Source organism: Armigeres subalbatus, chromosome 2 (genome assembly GCF_024139115.2).
Source record: "Armigeres subalbatus isolate Guangzhou_Male chromosome 2, GZ_Asu_2, whole genome shotgun sequence".
NCBI classification, from domain to species: Eukaryota; Metazoa; Arthropoda; class Insecta; order Diptera; family Culicidae; genus Armigeres; species Armigeres subalbatus.
The window spans coordinates 221,036,005-221,055,146 of record NC_085140.1 but is presented as its reverse complement, the minus strand read 5'-3'; the positions used below and the strand labels follow the sequence as shown (position 1 = coordinate 221,055,146).

At 44.1% G+C, this 19,142-nt stretch overlaps 2 protein-coding genes across 2 annotated transcripts in view; one reads left to right on the top strand and one right to left on the bottom strand.

Annotated features, from left to right (window-relative positions):
- Positions 1-215: 215 nt before the first annotated feature.
- The window catches only part of LOC134215920 (homeobox protein HMX3), a 45,602-nt gene continuing 26,675 nt past the window's right edge, over positions 216-19,142 (bottom strand). The window contains exon 3 of the mRNA XM_062694999.1: positions 216-432. Coding sequence (XP_062550983.1) covers positions 274-432 — 159 coding nt within the window. The 3' untranslated portion in view covers positions 216-273. The remainder of the gene's footprint in view (positions 433-19,142) is intronic.
- Positions 5,526-8,059, top strand: LOC134215640 (uncharacterized). Its single transcript, XM_062694785.1, has 2 exons — positions 5,526-6,004; positions 6,347-8,059. Exon 2 carries the CDS (start codon positions 6,878-6,880, stop codon positions 8,057-8,059), a length of 1,182 nt encoding a protein of 393 aa, XP_062550769.1. The 5' UTR covers positions 5,526-6,004; positions 6,347-6,877.

Sequence of the window (19,142 nt, the reverse complement as noted above, 5' to 3'; positions counted from 1 at the left end):
CCTAGGCAGGCGCCACAACTCGCAGATGGCCTGGGGAGGGATCGTCAAGCCCTTGGACATAGTCCCTGCTGCCCTAGCCGTTACACGTACGGAACCCATTACTAGCAGTCACTCCCTACGTGTTAAATAATTTTCAACAGATTACAGAGCTGTATATATGGTGAACAAATTTGAGAATTTCTTTCCAAGAACAACACTTTTATATTACGAAAAAGTTTTAAATAGTTTATAAAACTGAAATACAAACTGGAATAAAAAGGATATATTTATGGACTAATCGATAATTACATTGTCATCACTATCTGCTTCGTTGGAGGACTCTTCATAGCTTTGCAGCTCTGCTTCATTGCGTATCTCTTGCGATGTATTTTTACAAGCAGGCTTGACAGTTTTTCTCCATTTCATTCGCCGATTTTGAAACCAAACTTTAACCTGAAAATATACATAAGTTTTGAAATAAAGATATTGTTACAGATAGAGAAAGAAATGATGATGCAATCACTCGCCCACTGCAAGCCGAACACACTTAAATCCCAAATCTCACCTCGGTAAAGATTTTTACCGATTTTATCCAGTAATAGATAATTTATACCGGAAGATCAGTAAAATGTTCAAAATTTACCGATTTCAGTAATAGTTTATACCGTTGTTTCAGCACTATGAATTATAATACTGGACCTCAGTAGTGTGAACTACCGAACAACTCGGTTTAATTGAAATGTTCGATTCTGACAAGTCATTTTACCGAGCACTCGGTAAAATTTTTAAGTTTTACTGAGCCTACGGTAATTTATGTACCGAGCTCTCAGTTCCTAAAAGTCCTTGGTGACGCTTGGTTTGCCGCCATGTTTCTACTCTGAAGTTTTCTTGCAAGCAATGTGCATTGTGTTTTAAAATGTTTTATGAAGCTTGAATAGCTTGAATTTGTTTTATGAAGCTTGAATAGCTTGAATTTGTGGTGGAAAAATCGCGTCTAGTTCAAAGTTGCCGGTAAGTTTTGATAGATATATCTGAATTTATATCAGTTATAAAAAAACTGGATTCAAATTAACAATTTTGAATAATCTTCTTTTTCAGGTGCCGCTCTTCCACTTTGATTAACAAACCGTCATTTCTTCTAGACCTTCAGGTTGAATATGGTCCATGCACGGCTACTTAATACTTGCGCCAGGTTTGTGAATAAAGCGTCTTCAGGAATCTGCGCAACGTCATTATTTATTTTGATGAAATCGCTTTAAATTGTGACCAATAAAATAAAAACTCAAATGAAATTCATGATAATTTGTTGTTTATTTTACTATTTCCGAGAAAATCAAATATTTTATTACATTTTAATCGGTAGTTTTGATTAGCGAAGTCCGCAGTATTTTTACAGATTTACCAGTAATGTTTTACCGAGTGCTCAGTAGCAGTTTACAGATTAGATCGGTATTTTTTGACATTTCGCCATCCTGAATGCAGAACCGAGCACTCGGCAAACTGTTGAAGTCGTTTACCGAGGTGACTACCGAGAGCTCAGCTGTTGAGAATTCGGTAATTCAGCAACCGAGCCCGGTAAACTAAATTAAGTGTGAATATACCTCTGCACTCGCCACGAGTTCATGCGGAATTTATTGGAATTTTTGGTTAGGTTCGAGAGGCAGAGGTTCGTCTTGGTTAACGAGCTGCCAATGTGACAGATAGGAGAAAGCAACTGATAGAATTTTTTATTGGATGTAGGAAACGAGCTTTTTCGTTCATTTCCAATTTTAGCAGCTACTACTAGAATAGTCAAGTTGATTATAGCATTGAAATGGAAACGGTATAGAAGTCAATTTCCAGTTCTAGCGATTGCTAGAACATGAGAAATATTGAGAAAGATACAAAGTAGCAGAATGGGACGGACCTGGGATTGAATCCATGACCTACTGCGTATGAGGCAGAAGCAGTAGCCATATGACTACCAAGCCCGTCTTCAAGTGTCATCGACAAGGATGGGATCTAGCATAAATTCATTTTACCCATAAAATCAAAAACCAAACTTTTGAATTTTGTCATAAATTTCTATTTGATTAACCAGCAACACAGTCAAAGTTAACAAAAAGCTGCCCTTTTGAAAATGTGATGTCGCCAATCGAAGTAGGTAATCGATTGTCATTTTCATCGGCAGCCGGTACGATTTTAAATGACTAATTGGCGCATCCTATCCTAGGCCTTGCGGGAAAAGGTCTAGGATTGCCAATCCGGAGATGGCAAGTTCGATTCTCGGTCCAGTCTAGGGTGTTTTCGGGTCAGAAACTTTCTCGACACTCTGGGCATAGTGTATCCATTGTACTTGCTACCTCGCTTGCCACACAAGATACATGATCATGCAATGGCGGGCATAGGAAAGCGTTCAATAAAAAACTGAGGGAATGCTAATAGAATACTAAATTGAAAAGCAGGCCAAGTTCCAGTTGTAATGTAGAGCCATTGAAGATGAAGAAGAAGTTTGATCAATGATATCGGGTTGGTTAAATAACAAGCAACAAATAATCACCAAGAGAACATTTACGCTAGGAGGGTCCCGTAGCGTAGTTGGCCACACGTTCGCCTTACAAGCGGATGGTCATGAGTTCCCAGACCCTCCATCAAACCCTCATCAGTCGCCGAATGCATAGCCCATGGGGTAGCGTATTGGGGAACGCGTCATATCGTACGGCTGCCTGATGACGACTGACAAATTGTTCTTCTCAGAGGCATTCCTTCAACGGACCCGGCTTAATGGCAACCGAACAATGCAACGATCATTGGATGCACGATAAGAACAAACGGACACAATGGACTCACGATGACATGGACTGGCAACGACAACAATAATTGAGCAATGGAAATCTAAAAATAGATTGTGGATTCTGTACGGCAGAATATCACAGTAGATCTCGGCACAGTAGCTGTTGAGTAATACAGGATTCCTAACAAATAAAGGAAGGAATAAAAAAGAACATTTACGCTCCAGAACAATCGGCGAAGATCAAACTTCAAATATCTCAACGACTCATTACAATTTTGCTTTCATTTCGAGAGGCGACTGTATCTGCTGCGATAAGAGATGTTAGCAAACCTGTTCATGACTGTATGGGAAACCTCAACATAGGCGGACCTACGGAACTCTCCGAGAAAAACCGAACCACGGAAATCGGATACCGGATAAAACAAGTCCTTTTCTTAATTTAACTTCAACGATAATTTATTTACAACTAATTTACATTACTTCGTGATATTCAACTTCACTTCTTGAATTTGCAACACGTCTCAACGAGTGGGAAGCACGGCGTACAATGATGGTGTCTTCCTTCTCGGCTGGAAAAACATCCTTTTTTCCATTCCCTTTTGGCGCGCTCCTTGCGCGCTCATTTCGCGCTGTTGCGTTGTGGCTGCGTCAAATTCTGCTTCCTTCGTGCAGCTGCGTGTGGTTGTGAAATGTATCGCAGGCTGCGGTTGAGCGATACGCTGTATCATCTTATTCGGCAGGGACGGCTCGAACATCCTCCCCCGCGGATTCCTTGCACTCATTGTCCAGTATAGGCAAAGGGGCCAGTTTGTGGATTGGACGCTTTAATAAACCACCTTTGGTTCGAATATCCACAACCCGGACGAATCCATCTGATCCCAAATACGAGTTTTCTACCTTGCCCATTTTCCAATATTGTGGTGGTAAGTTGTCATCCTTGATCAGGACAACCATTCCTGGTTTAATGTTTTCTTGCCTCTTATTCCACTTATTCCGTTTTTGAAGCTCCAATAGGTACTCTTGTGACCATCGCTTCCAGAAATCTTCTCGCAGACGCTGGACATACTGCCAACGAGACAGACGATTGACTGGAATACCCTCGCAGCTTGGCTCCGGAATAGCCGTCAAAGGTCGATCGATCATGAAGTGACCTGGCGTCAACGGCTCGAGCTCCGATGGATCCTCGGAAGGAGCATACAAAGGCCGCGAGTTTAGCTGAGCTTCGATTTGGCAAAGCAAGGTTGAAAACTCCGACGTGTTTAAAAGACTCGATTGACATTTCTTCTTCAAGATAGTCTTAGTGCTCTTGACTCCTGCTTCCCAGATACCACCCATGTGCGGCGCATTTGGTAGAATCATCTTCCATTCAATCTGCCGAGACTGACAGAACTCAAAAATCTTGAGAGTTGTTGCTTGCTCCTTAAAAAGCTTATATAGCACGTTGAGCTCGTTGCGAGCCCCGACGAAATTTGTCCCATTGTCGGAGAAAATCTGTTCAGGGACACCACGTCGAGAGACGAACCGCAGCAAGGCAGCAACGAAGGCATCGGCTGACAGGTCTTCCACTAATTCCAGGTGAATGCCCTTCGTTACCATACAAACAAAGACACTAATGTATCCCTTTACAGGTGCTGCTTTTCTTCCAGTCTGCTTAATTAGGATGGGACCCGCAAAATCAACGCCAACCTTCACGAAAGCGGGAGCTTTATCACACCTTGCAACCGGAAGATCCCCCATGAATTGAGTGGCACACGGAGAATTTAACTTGAAACTTCGCACGCAATTTCGGGTTACCTTGCGCACAGCAGAACGAGCTCCCACAATCCAAAATTGGCGACGTAATTGAGCCAGCAAAGCCGAAGGTCCAATATGCAATTTCTCACGATGAATGGCTTCAATCAGACGCTGGACCATTTTATCTTGATTAGGCAAGATCCACTGGTGTTTAACGCCTTAGGGCAAACTCGAATTTCGCAGTCGGCCACCAACACGAATTATTCCATCGTCAAGAAAGGGGTTCAATGTAGAGAATCTTTTGCAGTACTCACCAGACTCGATGATGCCAACTTCCTTACCAAAATGCTGCAACTGAACCACCCTGACGATGAGTTTCAAGGCGGTACGCATCTCTATCACTGTTGGAAACCGCTGTGTGATTCTCTGCTGCTTAACCTTTTGTTTCGCGTTCTGGCAGAAACGCAAAACATATGCCAAAACTCGCTGCATCTTCCTGAAGGACTCGAACTTAGAAAATACAGGCAACTTCTCCAACAATACCACCGCAGAAGAAATAGTGGCACGCCGTAACTCTGGAACCTCTTCATCGGACAGTGGACCTGGTGCCACCACCTGATATTCTTCACTGCGCAGGAACAAAGGACCATTCCACCAAAGATCATTCTTCTCAAGACTACTAGCAGATTGGCCACGCGACACTATATCGGCTGGATTATCCAGCGTATTCACATATCTCCACTTATGTCCAGTAGCGGTAATTTCACTTACCCGGTTTCTCACAAACACATCCAAGCGTTCCGGGTTTTTCGCTAGCCAAGCTAGCACCACTTGATTGTCTGACCACATAGTAACATCCCGGAAGGGCAGCGCTAATGCTGCCAACACCTTTTTCACCAAACGGTTCAGCAAAAGCGCTGCTAAAAGTTCCTTTCTTGGAATCGTCAGGACAGTCTTCGGGACGATTTTGGACTTTGCACACAACAACTTCATCACCGCAGCTTGTCCAGGTAGAATTTACCTGATGTACACATGATATGTACTTTAAAACGATCAAAAAGTATGTTCAGTGTATTTGCTATAAACCATTTTATAGCAAATGGTAAATGACCAATACCAATCGAATAAACGAGCCGGCGACTGTCGGCCTCTTTCAACACGAACCACCAAGCGAGTAACATCTCTTCTACAACAGCTCCGAAACCCATCAAGTATTATTACACTTATCTATTAATCAATCGTTCCTCCGCGAGTATCTCCGTTCGGTTCCGTCTACCTCAGTCGCTCTTGCCGGTTATAATATTGGCGACGAGGAAAATCTACGAAAAGTGCGCGTGTGAGAAAAAAAAAGTGCTGTTCCCCGGGCAATTGCCAGATAGACTTTCTTCGCTGGGAGTGTGCAGTTTTGCCTCCGGGGCGAAGCGCGATTTAAACAGCAGCGGTACAAAAAGTTTAGACTGGTTGCAGAGCAGGTGGTAGATATCGGAACATTTCCGACTGGGATTTTCCGGAGAAGCGGTATTGGTGAAGTATAAAGGGATTGAAAAAGCTAGTGAAAGCACGTTTTTGTGCTAGTGAAACACCATTTTGTGGTGTATGAGGTGTATAATAGTGATTTATTTTCATCGAAACAAAACAAACGACAACACGGAAAAGACAAAGTTTTGAAAAAGATTTTTTGTTGAGTGAAAAAAAGATTTATTTTTCTTATTGATTATGAGATAATTATGCTTAATTAAAACTACGCCTATTGTGTTATTTTTGTAACAAAGGATTGGAACAACAAAAGAAAAGTGAAAAGTTTTTAAAACTATTTAGTTAGTGATTAATAAGTGTTTTTCTTCTTTATATTCCATACAGATAGCGGCGATTGCCGGCGGACAGGTTTTCCCCTTTGAAACTTAAGTCCGCGGAAGGGTATTTACCGGAGCACAATAAATTTTCGGGTTTGGTATTATTGGATTGTGGTAAGTTGTGTGGTGATATTGTTTCCGTGATATTGTTTCTTTTATTTGAAATTCATATTTAAATAGTGAGAAAAGTGATTTTTTTATTTTGGTATACATTGCTCGTGAAAAAGTGCATTGTGTTGAGTAACAATTAGACAAAAGGCCGTTTATCGCATTAATGGCGGATACGCCTTAAATTGAGACGGTTTTGATAAATTTATTTGTTGAATTTTTTTCGATTTTATTTTTCTGATGATCAATGGAAGTATGTTGCTTTTGATAAATTGTGCGCAAATTATTTAAAACCAATTGAAATATTTAATTTAGGGTGCTTATATGGTACCATTTTAACAAATTATTTTGAAACATTTATCCGAATTATTTTGGGTTTATTATTTTATAAAATTTTAATTATTGGTTGGTTTTAATAGCTATAGAAATCATGGCGTACGTAGCATCAAACATCGATCTGTACCGTAAGGGACAATCTTTTTCATCATGGTTTAAGCGGTTAGGGTACCATTTTCGTATCAACAAAGTAGCAGATGCCGACAAAAAAGACCATATGTTCCTTCTTGGAGGTGATTATCTTTTCGAAGTGGCTCAGAATTTGTACTTTAGTGAGCGGTTGCTTGATGAAGCACCACTTGAAGAGCTAATCGAAAAACTTAAGCGAAAATTGGACAAAATGGATTCAGCCTTAATCCAACGTTTCAAATTTGAGTCCCGAGTACAACAGTCTGGTGAAACAGCCAGTGAATTTCTTTTTTCGCTTAAACTCCAAGCTGAGTATTGTAATTACAAGAGTGATAAACAGGATCGTATACTTGATCGCGTACTCATTGGCTTGTCGGATGACGCTTTGAGACAAAAGTTGTTAGCGGAAGATGGGGACAAATTGAATCTAGCTCAAGTTGAGAAGATTATATCGACATGGGAGTTAGCTGCTTCTAATGCAAAAACATTAACACATGATCATTCTTTTGAACAAATCGCTTCTATTGTTGGAAGCCGAGATATTTTTTTGCAACGCATGGCAGATTCAGTTCATGGTTGTGGCCCAATGAAGCGCCGTTTAGGCTACAGATATTCCTCAGCGGTTGGGGAGCGCAATGCAAAGCCATACTATAGACACAACAATCGGGTCGACAATTGTTCACAGTTCAAACAAGTGAGGTCTCATCAGGATCAGCATCGCAGACATCAGGATGCTCTGGTTCGCCCAGGGGAACTGAAGAATGAGAGCCGAATCGTTATCGACCGAAGAGTGTGCTACTATTGTGGAGTTCGAGGACATGTTCGAAGGAGATGCCCGAAGCTGGAACAATTCAAGATGGATCCAATCAACAACATCAACTTAGAAACAACTGGTACGAATACGGACGATGATTTGTCGAGTATGATGAATAGTTGGGAAGACAAAAGTGACAATTTGGATCCAGGAGAATTACAGTGCATGCATGTTTCCTCCATTAACAAAAGTCATCCATGTTTATTAGAACTAGATATTCAAGGCAATAATGTGCAGATGGAGATGGATAGTGGCTCTGACGTTTCCGTGATTGAAAAAAAGCCTTTTTTGGCTAATTTCGATGTTCCCCTACAGAAAAGTTTTGAAATTTAATAGTGGTAAACGGTTCTCGATTGAAAATTGCTGGAGAAGTTATAGTTTCGGTTATTTTTCGGAATATAAAGGCAAAATTGAAACTTCTGGTATTTGATAGTGGTCATGATTTTGTTCCTTTATTTGGGAGAACCTGGTTGGATGTTTTCCTTCCCAACTGGCGTAATAGTTTTGAAAAACAAGTAACTGGAAACAGAATAATTGAACAACACAACGACCTAATGAATTATGTCAAGACTAAATTGTCTGATGTTTTCATTAATGATTTTTCGACTCCTATTAAAGGTATTGACGCCGAATTGGTTTTTAAATTTGACACACCTATTTATAGGAAAGTTATTGACGTTCCCAATGCATTAAGGGATAATAGTGCCGATATTTGTTTGCGATTCCCATTGGAGCAGTCAGTTGCTGATTTGGACAAAAATTTTAGTGCTTGTGATACTACTGCTGTTATGGCAGAGCAACCAAAACAGTTGATTAATACGAAATGGATTCCTTCCACAAAACTTTTTGGTAGAATACACCAAGGATTTTTCTACTACAAACATCACGTTCATTTATTGAACGTTGATGGCTTTTCAAATAAAATGGAAGTTGAATGGATGAAAAATAGAAAGGAATGTGAAAAATTGATAAAACTACTGTTAGCATATTTGGCTAAATTTGGGTTTCCAGACAGAATGTCAGGTCCGTTATTCAATCCTCATGATGTCAATAACCTTTTTGAGAGGCAAGGAATATGGGTTTTAAACAGTCCTCCGTATAATCTTGCTATTAATGGCAAGGCGGAGAGAATAGTTCGTATGGTTAAGGACGTAATGAAAATGTTTCTACTTGACCCAAAATGCTCATACGCAAAACTGGAGGATCTAATTGGACTATTTATAATAAATTTTAAAAATGATATGACGATGGAAGGATTTATTTCTTCTCAGAAGGTTTTAGGCTATACTTTCAAATTGTTAATCTATATGATTAATGTAAAGCAATACAACAATAACAGTAAAGTACCATTAATTAGCTGTGATTATCTCAATGATGAATTAATTACTAGATCTAATGATGATATTGGCAAAAAGCATAGAAAAGATCTTTTGGACAGCCTGATGGCTGATGATGCCTTATGGTACAGGAACAGTAACCCTCAGGATAAATGTTTGTATGCTAATTTTCGTAAACGTATTTGTAAAAATATTTTACAGACTACAGTTGGAGGCGGAATGACTACCACGGCACACCGAAGACAAATGAAGGCCGTTGGTGAAGCGTACGAAAGGAAACGTCAATCGATGGTGGCGTATGTCGATCCCTATGTCGATAGTTCCGATCCATCACCACCACGAAGAATGAGTTACGTTGACAAGGCAGCAAAGCGTATGTCTGGGGATACTCGGAGTACGAATGGCGGAGGTTTCAGTCGTCGGTATAGCCACATCGGAAGAAGAACCAGTGAATCGAATTTGGCGCTCTATGGCCTGCCAAGGCATTCGAAAAAAAGAAGAAATTATGTCAAAAGTGATCGAGTGATTCTTTGTAAATATTTGAAAATTTTGTTCCCTTTCTAGGGCTTATAGACCATCGATAATCTTGAAAAAGGGAAGTGTTCGCGCGACACAAATTCTGGTTTTCGGACACTTCAGAACATAGTTTCACACACGACGGACTTGGATTCAAAAACTACATTTATTACGCGAACAGAGAAAAGAACAATTTTGGTTAACAAAAAACGACGACATATATTTGTTACCGCGACGGAGGTTTATTACGTACTGGACGTTTTGCCAAGGCCTGTTATGTACCTAACCAGCTGATTTCCGATCGAGAGGCGATCGGCGGTAAATACTAGCAATAGACAACACAACTGACAAACTTTATCAACAAAAATGAAACGGGCCAAGAGTAATAGAGAGGGCGGAAAAAAGACAAATAGTGTCGCGACCGTGTGGAACATGTTTTGGTCACTCAATTCGCTCTCTACTTCAGACAGGCTCAACCATAACCGGCCGCCTTGAAATCCCTATAATTTCAAAACCTCCTGCTCTAACCAATGTAAGTTTACAAAATTAACAGTAGATAGATTTTCAATTTGCTTCTTACACACTATACATTTATGTACTAATACTGCTGCTGCGACTGTTGATACAAGTACCGGTGAAGTAGGACCTTCATTCGACACAGCGACGACGACGACGATGACGAGGACGAAAACGATAATCCACCGGCTGGTGGTGATTCTCGGTAGTTGATGTTTGTTTACCTCGGCAAAGTGGAAAACCAGATGTAATATCGTGTAGATTTTTGAGGAAAACCGGAACAACTTACCTGGCAGACAAGTTACAGTGCCTGAATTTGTTCCGTTGGGTAAAAGCTGTCTGCCAGGCCTCGTAATATGTTGATTATGATGACTAGTGGACTGTAGTATCTTGATGCTGACTTGACGATGCTCTTTCAGGAATTCGTTGCCGTGTTCCCTTCGACGACTTCTTCTTGACGATGACTCTGACAAACGACACTCAACTCCGATTGGACAAGACAAGGCGGGACGACGATCAGTGATCTGGCTTCTGGGATTGGACTGCAAATTCGCTGATATATGTGGTGCTTAGGTGGTCCGTGCCGTGATGTTGGTGACCTCTTAATAAAATGAGAAGGTGCTTTTTAGCCTATAATGCTGAAAATAAAAACGACTTGCCTGGAAGGAGGCCCTAAGGCCTCCGTTGGACGCTCACGAGGCGCCGACCTCCCTTCTCTCTGGCTGACTTTGGTTTCTTGTGCATGTCTTGATGCGGAACTGCGTTGAATCTTGATAGCAAGGGTGCTTAACTCAGTGGTTGCGATGCAGGATCCAAATGCCGAAACAGCCCGCGTTGGTTGGCCAAACCCACGGACAATCGCAGCGTGAATCCAAGGAGGAAGAATTGCGCACTTCTGCCTCATTTTGCTTCCACGGTCGACTTGTTACCTCAAATATCAAGCAGTTTTTGACGGTTTAGTCTTAGGACATTGCACATTTTCTTAGACTGACGAACTGGACTGGACTGGATACATGTAACTTTCACCAACGACAACGACACATATTACCTCAGACTATGGACATTATTGGACGTGAGACAACTCGTGAATTTGATTCAAGTGTCAGCTGTCTGGTTGACCAGGCTCAAGAAGGTATCTCTGAAGAAAAATAAGACGGTCACTTTTTCGAAATTTAAAGAAATACATAACTTAACTGGTATGCGGGGGCCAGTTGACCCCCGCCGTTGGAGGAGTCCTAGACTTCCTCTGCTGAAGATGAAATAGTTTCTCGAACTGGCAGCACGCAGATCTTTGAGATCGCTCGCTGGTAACTGCCATCTTTGGTCCGAACGGTTACTACTCTTATATTTCCGTCCGAGCCTTGGTGAACCTCTGTCACCCGTGCCAATTGCCACTTCAACGCTGGCAAATTTTCCTCCTTAAAGACAACCAAAGTCCCAACTGTTAAGTTTTGTGTCTCTGCCGCGTCCATTTTGTCCGATTGTGGAGATTGGACAGGTATTGCTTCGACCACTTTCTCCACAATTGCTGGGTGAAACCTCTCACCCTTTCCCAAGCCGAGATCCTGTTGTCCGGAATGCCACCAAGATCGGGCTCCGGAATGGCCACCAGTGGCCGCTGAATTAGGAAGTGTCCTGGCGTGAGAGCCTCAAAATCATCGGGATCGTTGCTGATCGGGGTCAACGGTCTTGAATTCAAGATTGCCTCCGTCTGAGTTAGCACTGTTAGCATCTTGTCATACTCCAACGTGCGTGTACCAATCGTTCGCTTGAACAAGTTCTTGAATGACTTCACTGCTGATTCCCACAGCCCTCCAAAATTTGGTGATCGGGCTGGAATGAAGCGGAATTCGATTCTGTCCTCTGCTGTTTGGTGTAAGACTGCTTCCGAGAATTGCTGGCTAGTGAACAGCTGGGCAAGCTCATCCAGCTTCCGCCTGGCGCCAACGAAATTTGTCGCGTTGTCACACATAATTAACGATGGTTTTCCACGGCGTGACGTAAATCGCTGTAACGTTGCTAAGAACGCCTGTGTTGACAGATCCGCTGCTAGTTCCAAGTGTACTGCCTTGGTAACTAAGCATACATACACTGCCACGAAACACTTGATTGCTCGGGCTCGCCGTTGCGGATAGAACACATAGAAGGGACCACAGTAGTCGACTCCAACCTTTTGAAAAGGGGAACATGGCCGCACCCGCTCTGGAGGTAAATCAGCCATTAGTTGGTCCTGAATTTTAGGCTTCACACGGAAGCATTGGACACATTCATGAACCACCTGTCTCACAAGGTTCCTGACACTCGTGGGCCAGAATTGTTCTCGAACTGCCGAAACAATCTGCTGCTGACCAGCGTGAAAGTATTTTCGATGGTAGTAAACTACTATGAGTCTTGTGAAGGGATGATGGTGATCAAGAATGTACGGATGTTTCCGACTGTCTGATACAGCTGCATTTTTCAACCGGCCGCCAACACACAACATACCGTAGAGAAGTTGCGGGTTTAGTCCAGCAATTCTGGATGAATCTTGAACCTGACCGTACTTGGCGATGTCTGCAAACTCCCGTGGGAAACTTTCTCGCTGACATTGCTTCACTAACACCTTGAGCGCTTCGTTGTACTCCTGGGAAGTAATGTGCCCGACTTTCTTATTTGATCGGTTTGCTGGTGATGAATTCCATTTAAATCGACGGAGGTAGACTGTTAGCCGAACCAGATCTACCAGCGATGAACGGAGACCGAATACCTCGCTTGGTGTAATAGCAGGAAGGACAGCGACGACAGCTTTTTCTTCTAAATCTGCCTTGGCGATGCTGCTTTCGTCGATTTTCTTGGAATCGGGCCAGTATTGTCGATCCAGCATTAGCCAATTCGGTCCGTGGAACCAGCGCGATTCGTATTGCAGTTGTGTCGGCGACATGCCACGGGAAATTATGTCCGCAGGATTGTCTTCTCCAGCAACGTGGTTCCAGTTACTCCCTTTCGTAACGTGCTGGATTTCGGAGACGCGATTTGCTACGAACTGCTTCCATCTTGATGGCGACGATGACAGCCAGCATACGACAATAGTTGAATCGGTCCAGAAGTAGCACCTAGCGACAATGTGGATGTTTTTGGTGACCTTTTCGTACAGGTGTGCCAGTAGTAGCGCCGAAGACAGCTCTAGACGGGGAATGGACAGTGACTTCTTGTTTTTCTTCAAATTCTCGAGCGGAGCTACTCGCGATTTGGAGGTCAGCAGATGTACGTGTACGCTTCCGTCTGCTGCTATAGTGCGGATGTATATGCAAGCCCCATAGGCCTTAATTGAAGCGTCGCAGAAGCCGTGGATCTCAACGAACTTGTTGCTGTAACTAGTACCTACCCACCGCGGAACAGCGATTTCGGCTAGACCTACCAAGTTCCGCCTGTACTCACGCCACACCTCTTGTAATTGTACGTTCAAAGGATCGTCCCACTCGCAGTCATGTTTCCAGAGCTCCTGCAGGAAAATCTTTGCTTGAACGATGACCGGACCTACTAGCCCCAGCGGGTCGAATAGTCGGGACGCTTCCGACAGGGCGCTTCTCTTGGTGATTTCTGCAGACTCATTCCATTCTGGCGAACTAAATCGGAAGCAGTCGGTGCTGGGCTCCCAGGTCAAACCTAGAGTTTTCACTGCAGCGGTCGATGAATCCAATTCCAAAATCGACCGCTCGTCTCTCAATTCCTCCGGCACCGCTGACAGCAATTCTTTGCTGTTAGAATTCCACTTTCGCAGAGAGAATCCAGCAGACTGCAGCAGTTCAATCATCTGATCGATGAGCTCTTTCCCTTCTTCAATGTCGTCTACACCAGACAGCATGTCATCCACGTAGAAATCCTTTCTGAGGATCTTTGCAGCTTTGGGGTACGCACCTTGGCCTTCGTCTGACAGGCGCTGAAGACACTTTGTGGCTAAGTATGGAGCTGATGCCGTACCGTACGTAACCGTAACGAGACTGAATGTTCGAATCGGCTCCTCTGCACTATCTCTCCAAACGATCTTCTGCAGCTGCTGGTCGGCTGGATTCAACAGTATCATACGATACATTTTGGCAACGTCTCCTACGAGAGCAAATCGGTGTGTTCGAAAGCGGAGTGCGATGTCCACAATCATGTCCTGAACAACGGGTCCCACCATCAGAGCATCATTCAGAGAAATTCCGCTAGATGTCCGGCATGATGCATCGAACACGACTCGTAGCTTTGTCGTAGTGCTGTCCGGCTTCATAACAGCATGATGAGGCAAGTAATAAGACGACGCACTTGTTTCTTCCTCGGAAAGCTCTCGCATGTGACCCATAGACAAGTAATCGCTCATGAACTCCGCGTACTGCGCCTTCAGCTCCGGATTATTTGCGAACCTCCGCTCCATTCCCATGAAACGCTTGACTGCTGTTGATCTTGATTCGCCTAATTGCTGGATTACTCCTTCTTTTTTCGGCAGCGTGACTACGTACCTCCCTTCTTCGTTTCTGAACGTTGTTCTGTCGTAAAATTCTTCACAGGCCGACTCCTCGACCGAAAATGTACTGGCTGAATGACAAGCTTCCACTTCCCAGAACCTTGAAAGCTGTTCTTGTATCTCCGCCGTTGAGCAAATGTGAACTACAGAGTACGCAGCACCAACTTCAGGAATACGACCAGAAACAATCCATCCAAACACGGTATCTTGCATACTCGGACCTTCATTCGTAACCTTTCGCCTTTCTTCCTTCAGCAGCTCCATGTAGTATTCTGCTCCGATGATGAGGTCAATTGGTCCTGTTTCGAAAAACATGGGATCCGCAAGGAGTGCCGAATCCGGGAAATTCCAGCTTTCGATAGAGAAGCTTGCCGTAGGCAAAGACACGGTTAGCTTTGGCAGCACGTGAAACTGCATCTCTTCGGCGAATGACGAAATATTCGGTGATCTTGGACTGACTACGGCGGTAACCAGCCTGGTGGAAACAATTTGAGACGGTCCAATTCCTTGAATCGCCAAATAGACTGGCATTTCGTCTAGCTTGAGTTTGCTAGCGAAACTTGATGTCATTAGACAGTGCTGCGAGCACGAATCCAGCAGCGCTCGTGCCAGCACGGATCTGCCGTAGCGGTCTCTAATGCTGACCAAGGCGGTGGATAAAACTATGTTTTGTGTCGGTGTTACGGGGAGGGCTACATGTGTTTGGCTTGTGGTGGCGTGTTCTGTGGCTGGCTGTGTGTGAGTCTTGTGTATTGGCAGTGTTAGCAGTCCGAGTATGTTGGTTCGGTGGTGTAAATCGCTGTTGTGGCTGTCTGTGTTGTTGGTTGACTGTCGGAGGTCTTGACTGCGTGGGTGGATCGGAGGATCTAGACTGTTCAGTATGCAGCAGTGTGTGATGCTTCTGACGACACTGACGACACGTTCCCTTCTCGCAGGTTCTGGCAAAATGTCCCGGATACAAACAATTCCGACAGAGCTTGTTTCTGTTGGCAGCCTCAATTCTTTCTGACACGCTCATACGCTGGAATCTGACACACTGGAACACGGAATGGCGCGGTTCGCTGCAAAACCAGCATTTCGCCGTCGATTTTACCGTTGTATGGCAAATTGCCGGACGAGACAATCGTTGCTGGTTGGAACTGACGGGATCGACTGGCGCCACAGACTGCAATACAGAGCAGTGGCTCTTCAGGAAGTCCATCAAGTCTCTGTACTTTGCCACTTCCTTGCTGTTGTGGTGGGTTTCCCATTGCCGTAAAGTCGCCAAGTCCAATCTGGTACACACCATGTAAGCCAGAATGGTGCTCCAATCCGACGGCTTCTCTCCGATCTTCTCAAGCATCTGCAGGTTCTTCTCGAAGTCACCTATTAGTTGGTTGAGTCCCCCATAGCTCTCCTTCTTGAGACTCTCCACCGCGAAGAGTGCATCGAGATGTGCCTTGACAATTAGCTTCTTGTTCTCGTACCGACTCTCGAGCGATTTCCATGCTACCGCATAATTGGCCGCAGACAAGTCAATGGAACCCACTTCCTGCAGAGCGTCGCCAGCTAAAGAAGACCGGAGATAGGTGAAACGATCGACATCCGAAAGCAGAGAATTATCGTGGATAAGGCTTCGGAAGCTGTCACGGTATGGCACCCAGTCGTGAATCTTCCCACTAAACGATGGCAGCTTGATCTCGGGGAGTTTCACCTTTGCAAACTGGGATGCCGGTTGCAAGTCCAGCTGTTGACCTGTAGCACCCGCCGATGCACTGGAACTCACCGTTTTGAAGGCCACTAGGTCTGCCTTCAGCGAATAAAAGCTGTCTTCAAACTCCTGTCTCACTTTGTCATTTGCCTGTGTTAGCTCGTCTTCTTCTTTTACATCACCCTTCTCAACTTCGTCTTCTAAGACCAACTCAATCTCCATTCGAGTATCAAGAAACTGGCTATATACCCTTTCAAGTGCCTCCAAGCGTACGTTGATTTGCCGTGCATCTCTTTTTGCTTGAAAACCTGCGACAAACTGTTGAATTCCTTCTAGCGATTTACGGAGTTGGTGCTCCCGTTTATTCAACGTTCTCAGATCAGGCATTTCTCACTTCACTGGCACTGACACTCGGAACAATGTTTGGGAAACACTGTTCTCGTATGGAATGCACTCCACTGCACTGGCAAAACTAAATTCACAACAGGCTTTATTTTCTCACTTTGCCAACGATCGACTCGACGAACCACCCAACACGACCACGGAATGACAGAACTGGCCACCCTAGTTGACAGCAGCAGAGGGAATCAACCTTGGAACCAACGAAATCGTGAAATAAAACCAGCGAAAACCGAGACCAAACACACTTTAACGGGCGGACATCAGGGCTACTGTTCCAAAAGAATATGGACTCACATGCAATCAATCAATTTATTTGCCTTATAGCCACAGAGTTTCATTCATGCAACGCCACCACACATGCAATCTACTCCCTTATCCTTCCTCGCTCCGTCACTTAGACGTCTGTCCTGGTCCTGATCTGCTTGTGTCCACTTTCGTCGTCATCCAAAACTCAGCCTCCGTTCTGTCCCTGGATCCACCAATCGACGCAATCTTCCAGCTTCGCAATCCACCCAGTTTCCGAATGTCCTGGTTCTTACACGATGGCGCAAGCTCGCATCGAAAATGGTGACACTATTCACTGATCGCCTTTTATCTCACCGTCACAATAGTGCTAATCGTCCATCACGGTTCGCGGGAATTGTTCGTGAACAAACGTCTTTCACTAATTGTCCGCCAAAACGTAATGTCCGAAAACTTTACCGGGAATGCTCATCCGGATCAAAGGACCAAATGTTCGCGCGACACAAATTCTGGTTTTCGGACACTTCAGAACATAGTTTCACACACGACGGACTTGGGTTCAAAAACTACATTTATTACGCGAACAGAGAAAAGAACAATTTTGGTTAACAAAAACGACGACATATATTTGTTACCGCGACGGAGGTTTATTACGTACTGGACGTTTTGCCAAGGCCTGTTATGTACCTAACCAGCTGATTTCCGATCGAGAGGCGATCGGCGGTAAATACTAGCAATAGACAACACAACTGACAAACTTTATGACCAAAAATGAAACGGGCCAAGAGTAATAGAGAGAGGAAAAAAGACAAATAGTGTCGCGACCGTGTGGAACATGTTTTGGTCACTCAATTCGCTCTCTACTTCAGACAGGCTCAACCAGGAAGGATTGATATGTACTTTAAAACGATCAACAAGTATGTTCAGTGTATTTGCTATAAACCATTTTATAGCAAATGGTAAATGACCAATACCAATCGAATAAACGAGCCGGCGACTGTCGGCCTCTTTCAACACGAACCACCAAGCGAGTAACATCTCTTCTACAACAGCTCCGAAACCCATCAAGTATTATTACACTTATCTATTAATCAATCGTTCCTCCGCGAGTATCTCCGTTCGGTTCCGTCTACCTCAGTCGTTCTTGCCGGTTATAATACACACAGGGGCCGTATGCTTCCAATGTTGCGTCGCCAAACCCATGCAGCTCAAAAGCAATGGCTCCAGTGACCACCACGTGACGAGAAATTCGCAGATTCGTAACACCACTTAACGCATTCAGGAAATTATCATAATGTTTCTTCAGTTCACCTGTGAGCTCGTCATCCCACTCTAGCTCTTCCTTCCAGATATTCTTCATTAGAAGTTTGCCAATAAGAATAACCGGCGCCACCAGACCCAAAGGGTCAAACATTCTGGACACGAGCGACAGCACTTGTCGCTTCGTAGTATTACTTCCACTTACTGTTGAGACAGACACAAACTGCAGAGCGTCCAAATCTGGGTTCCACATAAGTCCCAACGTTTTAATCACTGCACTACCACCTTCGTCGATGCTGACCAACTCGTCCCGCTCTATCTCAGGAATCCGCTCCAACAGCGCAGGATTATTGGAAGCCCACTTATGCAGAGGAAATCCACCAGTTTCAAGCATATCAATTAATTGCGTCTGGGCTTTGCTTGCTTCATCCAAATCATCGAAACCGAACAAAGCGTTGTCCACGTAAAAACTATTCTTAACGATGTCAGCAGCCAGAGGATCCTTTGCGCCTTCGTCGATGGCCAGTTGCAGTAGTGCCCGTGTCGCCAAGAATGGGGCAGAAGCCGTACCATAAGTGACGGTTGTCAGCTCAAGGACACGGAGTGGATCGGTGGAACTATTTCTCCAGAACACACGAGTAAGCGGTGTATGTCGCTGATCCACGAGAACTTGTCGGTACATTTTGGCCACATCAGTAGCCAGCACGAATAACGGGAAACGAAACCGAAGAGCAATGGATTGCAAATCACTTTGGATTATGGCACCAATTTTCATTACGTCATTGAGTGACCGACCAGCTACCTTGGCAGACGCATCAAACACAACACGGCACTTAGTGGTTGTATTTGAAGGCCGCAAAACAGCATGATGTGGTAAGTACCACTTGAGGGTATCATGCGAATCCTTGCGTACATCAACCTCCTTGCAGTAACCAAGACTCTCGTACTCAGCCATAAAATCCTGAT